General features: G+C 35.8%; 1 protein-coding gene across 1 annotated transcript; it reads right to left on the reverse strand.

Moving 5' to 3' along the window:
- Positions 1–1,673: 1,673 nt before the first annotated feature.
- mterf2 (mitochondrial transcription termination factor 2) lies at positions 1,674–3,625 on the reverse strand. The gene is made up of 2 exons (XM_027161243.2): positions 3,588–3,625; positions 1,674–3,173 (listed from the first exon to the last, which is right to left on the reverse strand). The coding sequence occupies exon 2, from the start codon at positions 3,141–3,143 to the stop codon at positions 2,025–2,027; it is 1,119 nt and encodes a 372-aa protein (XP_027017044.2). The 5' UTR covers positions 3,144–3,173; positions 3,588–3,625; the 3' UTR covers positions 1,674–2,024.
- Positions 3,626–13,781: the final 10,156 nt, after the last annotated feature.

The raw sequence follows: 13,781 nt of genomic DNA on the forward strand, positions 1-13,781 counted from the left end.
TTTTGTATTATATTGATATAAATCATTACTATATCTAGAGATATCATTGTACACTCAAACATTACTGAATATAATCAAACATTACTAAATAATAAAAACCAATCACTAAACATTCAAGTTGTTGTTGTTTTTTTAACATAAAATTGCTTTATTTGTTATAAATCAAAATATTTTGCTACATATTGATACTGAAATATTATCAGGTGGAATCTATATCTACCTCCAGCCGGCAGGTCACTGAAATCTACCTTTTCCACTAGATGGAGACATTGATCAGGGTAAGCCTTGATCATCTGCAGGATCTCTGCACATACAACGTAATAGTGTAAGAATAATACCTGAAATTGTATGTGTGTGTGTGTGTGTGTATGTGTGTGTGTGTGTGTGTGTGTGTGTGTGTGTGTGTGTGTGTGTGTGTGTGTGTGTGTGTGTGTGTGTGTGTGTAATCCTCTATAGCCATATAACTAAGAGCTTTCAGGTGAATAACGTATGACAATGAAACTAATAAGCACTGGTCACACAAATGTCATCATCCAGGCCTGAACTGTGTGATTCCACACATGGGATATTTACCACATTAATATTAATATTCTACTAATGGCCAGGACAGTGAGCGATTGATGAGATAAATGAGAGATTTTAATTGCATGTGTCATCTATGTTCACATTTTCCTTGATTTATGCCCCATAAAGCCAATGTGTAACACTTGTTAATAATAGCCATTTTCAGAACTATTTATACAGTACTCCTCTTATTAACCTCCTGTGCTTTTGGGGATAAACCTCTGTCATTAGATGGGGAGAAGGCTGAAGACTTTCAGCCAGAAGTGGGGAAAAGAGAGGATAAAACAGGGACAACAAAAGATTAATACAAGAATCACCCGAGAAATGAGGTTCAGTTTTCTTAGCATTTTCATTGTAAAAAAAATCACCAGCAACAAGCCCATCAATTATATGTTAATGTTAAGTCAAAATCTGAAAAAATTAGATTCTACTACCTATCATTAACTCAGCAACCAGTGTCCCTCCTAGGTGTAAATCTTTTGAACATACATAGAAATATACTCAATAAACAATAAAGTTTCCTCCAAATAGCAAATATGTTAAACGGAAAAGCTGACTTTGGCATTAGACAGCTCTAGCAGTTGTATCTTCATGTGATTTGTACTACACTATGTACTTCCTGTCGCTTAGTGTCCACTGCTTGTTGTGGCCATAGAGAAGTGAGCTTAAATGCATTAGCCCCACAAATGGGCATGAAACATAGTGGGTTTTTTTTGTATTTTGGACTAAAAATATCAGCCCCAGCTGTATGTTACTTACACCTGTTAGTGATGCTGATTATCTGTAATCCACTTACTCCACTCAGTTTGATCATCTGCCAATTCCCACCCACCAGTCAACTCTTTCACTATATACAGTAGTATACGACAGCTACAGTACCTCTTTGGGAACTATTGTTCAAACCGCTTCACAAAGCAGCATTTTGCTCCTTTGTCTCCCAGGCTACAGGTGGCTGTGGCTTTGTCAGGATACAAACTCAAGATCTCCTGATAAGAGAGCAAACACCTTTCTTTTGCACCTCTCGGGAGCCTTTCTGATGTGTATTCCAAAAGCATTGGGCATCATTTCTAATTATTTTTCATTCAAAGAACTAAAAGCCCTGCTAGCCATTCAACATCAGACCTCAATTTTAATAACATCAAGTGGTATACATCACTGACTACATGAGTGACTTGTTAACAAAGTTAGAGCCGCTTTACAGAGTTTGTATCATTAAAACACATTAGATGATATTTCATACACAACACAGTAGCTGGAAATGCAGTAAAAGCTGTTCTCGAATCAGATTTACTAATATTACAAAGGGCCATTTATTGTGTGCATTACAATTTTTTTAAAAACACATTTAAAAAGTCAGAATTAATTAATCATAATCTCCGTAATTACACCTATATAGTTTTATTCCACACCATGAGGTACAATAAATAGAGTTAAGCGCATAGCACCTTTCCACAAGAATCTCACTCTTCTGTCCTTACAGGTGCTACTGGGTTAAAAAGTGGACGCTCTCGCCTCAGAAAGAGTTTTCCACAGCTCATTTCAAAGTTCTTCTTAGTGCCTTTGAGGAGATCCAGGCTACCGGTACTAATATCATGACCATAAGACTGCAACTTCTGAATGCGATACTGAATAATCTGTGTAGTCAGCTCCAGGACTGCGGGTGTCTGCATGATCTGCTGCAGGCTAATTCCAGCACTGATTAGGCATTTGAATCTGTCTGTCAAAATGGGTACAGAGTAGTACAGTAATGCTGGGCACTGCAGCACTATCTGTCGAAGCTCAGCTTCACTGCAGGCCAGCATTTCTTGTGAGTAACTCAAAGTAAGACCCATTGATTCTGGGTGAAGTTCTGTGACAAAGCTTTTTAGTTTGGACAGAAGCTGAAGGAGCTCACTGCTGGTAAAGCCCCGTTTATGCAGGAAGTTAAAGTTATTCCTCATGGCTTCAGGAGACTTCATGAGCACGTACGGGTTCTGACTGAGCAGTTTTTGCAACCAGACCTTCATATTGGTGTCATTTCCTCCAAGGTCTATGTACATCTTCTGAAGGGCCTGAACCATCTCCTTGTTTTGCTCAATAGGACTTCTGAAATTTTGTGGGGCGCTCGCCATCAGCTTAGCGATGACACGTTTATTAAGGCCCAGGTTCTGGAAGAACATTATGTTCGCCCTTTGGTGGTCGATATGGCATGATGTGATAAAAAACGAGGCTGGAAATTTTTCAATTATACCAACTAGATCACTTTGGCTGGCGCAGACGGACATCCAGAGCTCCTTTTGAGCCTCTAAATGTTCAGGTGTGCAGAGGATTGCCTCTGGATGCTGTTCAAGCACTTGAGTAATCACTGAGTCTTTGGCCCCTAAGGTTTTCAGCATTCTCACAGTCTCTGTCACATAAACTGGGCTCTGGTACAACACCCAGCCTCTGATCTTTCGAATCTTTGAGACGTTGACTGACAGGTTGTAAAGGGCATCTATGGTGGAAGTATTCTCTGCCTGCATGACAGAGGAGCAATGGGTGCGTTGGAGTTGTTGAAAACGCCGACAAAACATCACGGACACGGTTAGAGAGCGCAGCATGACTGTACCTGTCACAGGTGTGTCATTTACCTGTGACAATGCAAACATTTCATTCAAATGTCATTAAAGTCAGTTAGGCATAAACACTAAACAAGTAAATATGAACCCTAAAACATGTTTTGACTAGTTGTTATTTACTTTATATGGAAATCTCTGGTGTGGCTACATAAAATATTCAAAACAGTGAATCATGTTCACTCAGTTATTCATTTAAAAAAGCAAAGCACTACATAATGAACTCAACAGAAGGTTAAACAATTTTATAACCACTAATCCATGCCATGTTTTTGCAATAAAAAAACTTTTCCAAATCCAGTTTTATATATCCACATTAGTCCACTAAATAACGTTAAATAATCATATCTACAGCCAATTTAGTACAATGTACAGTATTTACACCAGATTTTTAAATCACTCTTAGCCAAAGAAACATTGTTGTTCTACCTTTTCCGTATTTGTGACCCTTATAATATGATGTTTCACTTCTGCCCCCTTCAGGATAGGAGCTAAAATGAACTGAACATCCTTCACCATGCTGAAACAATTATTTGACTATTTGCATATTTCTGATCATCTAAAAGTATTTCAATTCTTTTGAATCACTAGGAGCGTTTTAAATATGGTATTTTACCGATAAACCCACATATGAGCCTTCACCAGATGGAACACAGTTGTCTGGAATATCTGTGTATGCTGTAGCATAAGTTACTTCAGTGTAAATAAAAAGCCCAAAACAATTCCTTCTTGTAAATACACAAATATTCTTGTAAATGCACAATTCTCCTCATTCAATGTCTTCCCCGGAGACTGAAGTTTGTTCTAATAATAACAGGGGATCTAATCTGGAATGGGATGTTCATTATATGGACAAACGGTGTAGCTTTCTAACGCTTGTAAAGGTCTTTATACTGTAGGTGTTTGAAAGGGTATAAAACACACTTACATGTAAAATACTGACACTACAGTAAAAATTCACTTGAGTGAAAGTAAAATTCTGTAAACATGAATCGGAATCAGAAATCATTATTAATCCCCAGGGGTAAATTGGGTAAAATTAAATAAGAAACTTGGTGCAAAACTAGTTACTTTACAAATAACTTTTCTATGTTTACAATTACAACAGCTTAACCTTAAATGTTGTATGCCCTTTAAGAACAATAATGTTAAATAACAAGGTGAGCTTTGCTGAAATGAGCATTCTGTAGATAGACAAAATTCGCCGACTAGCTCTGGTATTCAAGCAAAAATAAAGCAATAATGCACAAGCAAGAATGAGGTTATACTGAATATCAGCACAGCTGTAACTCAGACATAGGTATGTATCACAGCCATAGTGAAATAATCAGTATAACTGCACAAATGCATCGGTGACACTGCTTTTATACAAAAGTTCTGTTCACAACTAATTAATAATGAGTAACTAACATTTTGGATACAAGTCAATGTTATTATTATTCTGATTATTAATTAGTGCTCATCTGATTATTCAAAATCTCAAAGCTCAATCTGTTCACTTATTATTTAAACAGTTCCTTCCGCATAGCTACACATTCCCAAAGAGCCTTGAAAACATAGTGAAGCAAAAATGTGAGCAAAAACATGGTGTGTTCCAAATTGAAACGTGTGATCATCTTAATGTCTGTTCATATGTAACATATATATTATTAACTGTGATTTTTTTATTTCTTGTTTATGCAGTATGTTTTTCCTTGTGTAGACTTCCCTGCACATTCCAGCATGTCTAATGCACAAACTCACACCCACACACACGCACACACACACACACGCACGCACCTGCTGAAAAACACAAAACCTGCCCAACCACACATTGACATGCAATCTGTGTCTGTTTTATGTATGAAATGCAAATTTATAAAACTGGAACACATGTGAGTTGAAAGGATTGACTTCAACATGATTGATAAATTATTCTCATTTTTTGGAACACAACTCATTAGAACAAAGAGAAATAAAATAAATGCACTGTAAAAATATGGATAAAAAAAATAAATAAGTACATCATGAAATGGGCGGACCTTATTGCCAAACAAGTTGCTCAGAACTTTCACTGACTGTGTATTTCTGAGACAGTTTTTCAGAAAGCTGGGGAGTTTCATAGACAACCTGTGTTGAACATGATGTCTAAATACGGATTAATACTGGTTTTGCTGCTGGCTAAGACTCTGGCCCAACAGGACCCAGAGCCCATTTTTAAAGCAGTAGGAGAAACTCTGGACATGTTTTTTTGCTTTGGAGTGGACTACGTTGCAGTATACAGAATAAATGAGGGAGAAAAGCTACTGTTGTGGAATTCCTCTGCTTCAGTCTCACCTCCTGATGATTACAAGAACCGAATCAAGGCTTTCAACACTCACAGCGAACTACTTGGTTGTCAAGTTACGAATCTCAAGTTATCTGATGCAGGAGTATATCTGAGAGAATGCTGGTTGGAAGGAATTCTTACTAACCAGCATACAAACTACTTGTACATGTGTGATAAAGCAATGCCGTTCCAGGAACTTTTCCTACAAAATGGAGGTGAAGTGGTAGATTGTGACATCGATTACTCTGAACAACGCGACAACACAAGTATCAAATGGTTTAGAGAAGTGTACCCTGGATACAAAACAACTTTGTTTTTAGATACAGAAAAGTTAAAAGAAACATTAGAGGAGAAACTGAAGGATGTTATCCAAGTGCAGGATGAAGGCTTTTCACTTTACATTTCAGAGGCTGGCCTGGAACAGAACCAGAATTTCTACTGCCTTTTTTTTAAGAGGGGTCAGTGTAAGCACTTCAAGAGCATACATCTGCCAGAGAACAATAAGCCTGAAATGCAGTCTGTTTATTTTGCTGTGGGAGAGAAGGCAGTTCTGTCATGTATGTCAGAGCATCTGAATCAGCAGCAAAAATACTGGAAAACACCTGTTGGAGACATTAGTGCAACTACACCACTCGGCCAGATGTTTATATCAAAGCGTGAAGGGAATATGGATAACTCACTGGTTATACCCTCTATTACAGGCAATCACTCTGGGGAGTATACATGTTTGTCACAATTAGTTGAAGCAGAATACCACATTACTGTTTGCTCTGAGCTGGTTTCAGATAATGTCCATTTGCACAATGGTGAAAAAGTTATCCTGGATTGTACCTTGACCAAAAATGAGTCTGTTAACATTCTGTGGTACAGACAGCTATATCACATGGAAGTTGAACTACTCTATGACTCAGAGGATCCTTCTATAAACTTACCTGCCGATATAATGAACAGAACCCATATTTCAGACTCAAATGCTTCACTTATAATCAAGGAATTTAATGAGAATGATAGTGGAGCATATTGGTGTGTGGTGTTGTTTTACAGCATTGTACTTGATAATGATGAGTCCTTAGAAAATGATGATGAAGAATATGATGACGCTATAGAGGATTACACGGAGGAAGATAATACAGAAACATGCATTATTAAGAGAGTGACCCAGTTGAAGATTCAATCCAAAAACCCCAGACGCTTAAATGAAGACCTTAGTCAAAGCCCCCAAACTGAGCCTGAGTCTAGCCCAGTTCCGTATGCTATAATTGGAGGTGTGTTAGGCATATTGATACTGGGATTGGTAGTTTTGTTTGTGGTGAAGGTGAAAGCTAAGAAAAGAGCCTTGGATTCAAGGAGGGCTGAGCACAGAACACAAAAAAAGGACCCAGCTGTCTCTGCACCACTGGTGTCCTTGTAAATCCTTGTACCTTTTAAATCCTTGTAATTTCTCATATATCATACCTGTCTCGTATTTCACTTAAATGCTTATTCATGTTAGCAAAAAAACTGTTAGTGTTTTATCTAGTCCTAGAGCACAAGAGTAAAACAGGCAAAACAAGAAATTGTGCAGGGCACAAGCAGGTTTAGGACTGTTGGAAAACAATCATGTGTCTTAATAGGTATACTCTGAAATGGTGAGCTGAAGTTTCAGTTTACACTGCGGACAATGGAAAGGGTGCTGGGAAAATTTACCTGGGGTATGCAGTTGTAATCAGGTATGAATATAAACTGCAAAACAGCTTCTGGCACAGAGTGACATATCCTCATACGAACGGATGTTTGTTTCAATGTCATCTACATGTATGTACTGTATATATCAAATAGATCAAATTCCTAAGAGTCAATTGCAAAACATATTTAACATTAGTAATAGTCGTATTTAGTAACTGAGAGATTCTAGCACGTCATATATGTTTTGTAGATCCTTTTGTGCATTATGCAAATTTTGGGGGAACTTTACAAAGTACTGATACCATAGCCAGACCACTGTCATTATGTATTTTGATACCCAAATTAATTGCTGGGTGGCATGAAATAGTATTAGGTAGAATTCACACAGTTTTGTGTTCCATTATCCAGTCCTGAATTTGGGTTACTGCCTGTAGGTGGGTTGGCTACTCTGATAACACTTTGCATCAAGGTTCAATTATCTGCTATTATTATTATTATTATTATTATTATTATTATTATTATTATTATTATTATTATTATTATTATTATTTAGTTATATGAATAGACATTAATACATTTTTAATAGCAATGAATTAGCATAAAACTAATAAAACAAATAACAAGTAATCAGTGCTGACATCAACCACCAATGAGTAAAATTACTCACTGTGAAAAAAGAAAAGTTTTTAAATCTATGAATAAAATGACTCATGATTTGCTACATTATTTAATCAATGACTAATATTACCAAAATACATCAATTGAAATGTTTATCAGCCAAATTTTGGAAATTTTTTTATTCATTTGTAGTCATGTATTTAATAAATTAGTTATTGCAGGTATATTTCATTAACATTTAAACAGACAAACATTTAAAAATGTGCCAATATAGAGAATAGCCACCATCTATCACGAGTGAAATATTGCTTAATTAACTCTGTTTCATTTTATACTAGCTCATTAATTATGAAATTAGTCAATTAATGTTAGTGGTAGTTTGGGTTAGGTTCTTTTAAATATCAGCTTTCATTGCTCTAAATTGTTCCTATTGTCATCAATTACACTGTATCTATGTATGTAATCTTTCATGGTGTTTTATTGTATACATAGTCTACATTATCATGAATACATGATATACATGAATTCATTTTTGGGGGAAAAAATCAAAAATAAATCATATACTGCTTTGTTTAACAGTGGTTTAGCGGTGACAGATTTATATATTTATTCATTATGTCTTCTGTGATCATGATAGTATAATGGTAGGGCAAATTTTCTGTTGTCATCTGAGCTGCGGGCTCAAGTGAGAGAAAGGAGATGGTACGGAGAGGAGATGATAATTGAGTACAAAGTGCTGTAGGGCAAATTTAATGAGCATAAATCTGGTGGAACATGCTCCTGTAGAGGAAATACAGATAAAGGAAACGGCTCTGGTTCTGTAAGCAGCAAGGTGTAAAGATAGAAAATCAGCTTTAAATGATTCAGATCAGAGGAAACCCCTGAAGCATGAGGAAAGCATGCACACCAGGCATACAGGCCACCTTGCCCCTTAATTGCATATCTATTCTATATTATATTGATTAATTTATTCAAGAAATAGTTATCCAGCATGTTTTAACCATGTGAAAAAACTTTTTACTCTTTCAAGTGTAGGTTTGTGAATGAAGTGCCGAATGTCACTAATGGACGAGGTCGTCCAAATGCTGGAGGACCACTTGGTGGCATATCCAGGGGAAGGCGATCCCTTCTCTCTCTCTCTCTCTCTCTCTCTCTCTCTCTCTCTCTCTCTCTCTCTCTCTCTCTCTCTCTCTCTCTCTCTCTCTCTCTCTCTCTCTCTCTCTCTCTCTCTCTCTCTCTCTCTCTGCTTCTCTCTTCCACTCTAAGCCTTCTCCTTCTCCTTCCTCTCCCTGCTCTTCACCCCTCCCTGCTTCATAGAAACAGGTAGAAACAGTATGACGATTGATGACTCTAACCAGAGCTCTGCATGTGTGTGCGTAGAGCCTCCTGATGGATTGATGTACAGCTAAAACACTTTCAGTACATGAATGAATAATGGGGGTTTACTGTTAGTAAATAAATGCCCAAAAACATGTGACAAAAAAATAGTAAGAAATAATAATAAAAAAAAGGTTTTTGTATTTTAATACAATTAATAATGTATCTATGATTGCTATGTCCAACCCATCACTCTGAACAGAAACATATCCTTGAAACTGTGAGAATATGTATTGGCTACAAAATAGAACTGTCTCGGGTGAAGCTGTGGAATATAAACAATAGTTTAGTGGAACCAAATACCTTTAATTAGTTATTAAAGATAAATGTGAAAGCAAAGGTCCCAACAATCATGATGAATGTTATTTAGCCTCAATAACCAGTCTTTAAATGTGATTTAAACACATTGTTAAAGGCTTTACTGTTATGTATCATTTGGTTCTTGACTCAAGAGTCATGTCAAGAGTCAAGAGGATTTTATTGTCATTTTGACCACATATAGCTGATGCAGAACACATTGAAATAAACCAATGTTCCTCCAGGACATAAGACAACACAGGTCTAGAGCTGAAGAGTAAAATAAAAATTACTGACATATATCTTATGACATAAAATATGACATAACCCATTGACATAAAGTGAGTGTGCAAACTTGGGCTAATAGTTCAAGACAAAAGACAGGACAAAGGAGTGCAAACAGACAGTACAACAAACTGCAAGACAGATAAAAGACAAATACAGTAAGTAAGGAATGTACAAATCATCCTTTAATGCTTCAGCTTTGCCTGTAATGATCAATGCTTTAAATTAGATACAGTATATAATGTCTCTTTAACAAGGAAAGCAAAAAAACTCTTTATATATAGCACATTTCACTGCTACACTGTGGTTGTTTTGGAAGGAATCTGTGAAACACGGTGTTAATTTAAATCTCCATTCACTGAAACTTGTTAAACATAGGCTTCTGTAAACTATTTGTGAATAATACGTTTTGGGCTCTCCTTACTTTTCACACATTACTGTTTTAAAAGTGAAAAACTACTGACTGTCATTTCAACATCATTGTAATATGCCATGATAGCACATAAATATACAGTACATCAAAATAGAGATAGATGTGATGTCACAATCCGGCCTGGACCTCTGTTTGGAGCAACGACTGTGGTAAGTCTAGGGGTGAACGACGACCATGTCAAGGCCAGAGAGAAAGCATTGAACGTGCCGAAACCAAGAGGTGGGAGTGACTGAGATGGTAAGTAAGGGGAACACAACCAAGCATCTCAAAAAAAAGTTATACAATTACAACTACAACTGTAAACCAAATGTTTCTGGATGTGAATGATAGAGGAGTGTATTAAGTAATATATGTATTTTACTTGTGTATGTGTATTACTCCCTGTGTAAATAACCTTGGCTTTCTGTTTGACATGAGCCTTAGATTTTATAAACAAGTTAATGCTATGGTTAAATAGAGGTTAAAGCCAGATAAAAATGAGAGGGTTGTGTCACGAAGGACATCTGACTTAAAACTGTGACAGAATCAAATATACGGATTGGATGATCCACTGTGGCGACCCCAAACAGGGAGTAGCAAAGGACAATGACCATAATAACATAATAACTCTTATTCTGAGTACTTTCAATTTTATATTCCATATTGAGTTTATAGTGCAATTTATTGTCTCTCTTTGATATCCCAACTTTAAAATATAGCTATGGTAAATTTCATTTATAGCCACTATAACTAAGAGCTTTCAGATGAATAACAGATGAGACAGTACAGGTTATAAGCACTGGTCACACAGCTGGTCAAGCACTGGTCACACATGGAATATTTACCACCTTAATAATATTCTACTAATGGCCAGGACAGGAAATGAAAGATTTTAATTGCATGTGTCATATAAGTTCATATTTTCCTTGAGTTATGCCCCATAAAGTGTAACACTTGGCATTGACAGAACTATTTATACTCTCTCTTATTAACCTCCAGTGCTTTTGGGGATAATTCTCTGGTCACAAAATCTAACAGGATGCCTAAAAAATTCTACTCCCTATCAGTAACTCAGCTATGAGTACTATTTGACCTTGTGGCTTATTACGCCTAGAGAGGACTTTCTCTAGGTGTAATGTTTTCATAAATACACATAGAAATACACTTATTACAAGATAGATACATTACATTATACCTCACAGCCAAACCGTAAAGTGAAATGTTCTAGTGGAAAGTCGTCTCTGCATAGTAGAGTTTATTATAAAAATAAAACAAGACCTTATCTGGAATGGGATGATAAATATGAATATAAATGTGACCATCACATCTTTGTAATGTTTGTTACTCAAGTAGATTTAAATTTTCTTATTTTATAAATAAGTTGAATAATTACTTTTTGAATGCTTGTGATTAAAACAGCAAATCTGAAAATATTCTTTATCTGAAGAATTTTTGAACAATGATGTTAAATAGCATGTGAGTTATGCTGAAATGAGCACCACATCGTTATTACAAGTACTGTATAATATATAGCTAGATATGTAGTTAGCTCTCCTGCAAAATGCCCCACATTATCCTGAGCATCAGCTACAGTAACTAGCACCATGGACCAGGAATGCTCATCTGTCTCCACTGTCTCAGTCACTTCTGCTTCTGTTTAAGCTTTTGTCATCAAGTTTGCAGACTTTCAGAAGAAAAATCCTTTATTTTAACTAGGTCTCAAATGAAAAATGAATGATTTAACCTTTGCACATACTGTCTTTTAATTGTCTTTTTTTCACTCCTACGAGGTTAAATGCACCGTCTCTCTTCATTCTGCAAAGACCATCAAATTATTGTAATAATTTTTTTAAAGGCCCTAAAAATGATGATTTAATTTTATACAAAAAAAAAAAAATTATTGATTACATAACTGAAATACTGTAACAAGTCTATATATGTCATTTCTTTTCCAACGCTGCTACGTACTTATATAATAGTACACAAGCAAGAATGCAGTTATAAAGAATACGGGCCACAGCTAATCAAATCCAAGTGTTTGCATGTGTCATCTGTATAAAAGTAATCGTACAACATTCTGTAAATACAAATTAATATATATCGAGCAGATATAATAGTGGAGTACAATTTACCTGTACAGTATCTGGCAGACACCGTAATTCAGAGGTGCTTTACCTAATAAAAATATAAAAATATACAAAGAACAAAAAGGTCAAATTCTAAGAATACTATCAAATGAAAACTAATAAGTAAAGGACTCTTGATTATGCAGTGTATTTTGACTTATGTAGACTTTGTTGCACAAACTGTATGTGTAGGGAGTGTATTCTCCCTTCTGGGCCTAGTTAATGTGTTTCACATGTTTCTGGTTTAACTTTCGTACTTGCCTTGCTTTCTTGGATTTCTTTGTTTATACGTTTTGGTATTCTCTGAGTTGTTGTTTGTTTTTTTTGTGACTAAGATTTTTTGCCTTGGAATTATTGCTTGATTTACAGCCACTGATAAAACAAAGCACCTTGCTAAGACAACTGAAGACACCTTGCCTTGAAATGCCAGTCTCAGGTTTCAGGGCTTTTTTTGGTGTTTGGTTCTATCAGTAATATTTTAGACTTAAAAATCCAGAGATCCTGGTTTGATACCCGCTCTAAACTATGACAAAAACGCACACACATTCACACGCACACACACCTGCTGAAAATCAAGTACACACTGACATGCAATCTGTGTCGTTTTTTTATTTATGAAATACAAAGTTATAAAACTGGAACAGATGCATGAAGAGAAGATGAGGCATGACTCCAACATGACTGATAAATTATCACATTTTTTGGAACACACCTCTTATGAACAAAGGGAGCAATAAAAAAACACTTAGGGAAAAGCAGTCATGAAATACAAAATGAGTGCACCTCAATTAAATGACCTGTTCAATAAAATAACATCAATTAGTAACAGTTCAATTTAATTTTTGCTGGATAAATTCTTAGTCACATATTTAATAAACATTAAATAATTCACAAATATTTCATTCAAATTTAAACAAATTTACCAATATTGAGAATAACCACCCTCATGTCTGCACAAGAGCAATATTGCTTAATTAACTCTGTTTCATTTTATACTAGCTCATTAATGCTGAAATCAAGGAATACAGCATAATTGCTGACACATAAGAATTAAATGCTATTAGACATTAATATCTGTTGTTCATATAGTAAGTGCTTTATCCTGGTAGTGGATCTGAAGGCTGTCTGAACTCATGGTGAGGACACAAACTGGATGAGACTCCATTCCATAGCAAGCCTCCATGCACACACACATTCACCCACTCATTTATACCTAGGGGCAATTTAGAGTAATGAAAGCTGATAGTTAGTGAAACCTAACGTAAACCAACTCTAACATTAATAGACTACATTACTTTAATTGACTACATGACTATATGTATGTATTCATTTTCTTTCATGTTGTTTAATTGAATAAGTCTACATTATCAGATCCTGAAAGAAAAAAAATCCTGACTGTCACCTAGTGAACCAGTACAGTATATATGTATTTATTACTAGACTTCAAAGCCCTGTACTGTATAAGGGCATCTGCGAAATGCCGTAAATTTAAAATACATAATTTAATCTAATAAACAGCTTTAAACCTATCTTGT

This window comes from Tachysurus fulvidraco, chromosome 13 (genome assembly GCF_022655615.1).
Source record: "Tachysurus fulvidraco isolate hzauxx_2018 chromosome 13, HZAU_PFXX_2.0, whole genome shotgun sequence".
In the NCBI taxonomy this organism is placed as follows: domain Eukaryota; kingdom Metazoa; phylum Chordata; class Actinopteri; order Siluriformes; family Bagridae; genus Tachysurus; species Tachysurus fulvidraco.

Excerpts from the sequence above, each read along its gene's own strand:
- mterf2 (XM_027161243.2), bottom strand. The coding sequence starts at position 3,143 with ATGCTGCGCTCTCTAACCGTGTCCGTGATGTTTTGTCGGCGTTTTCAA.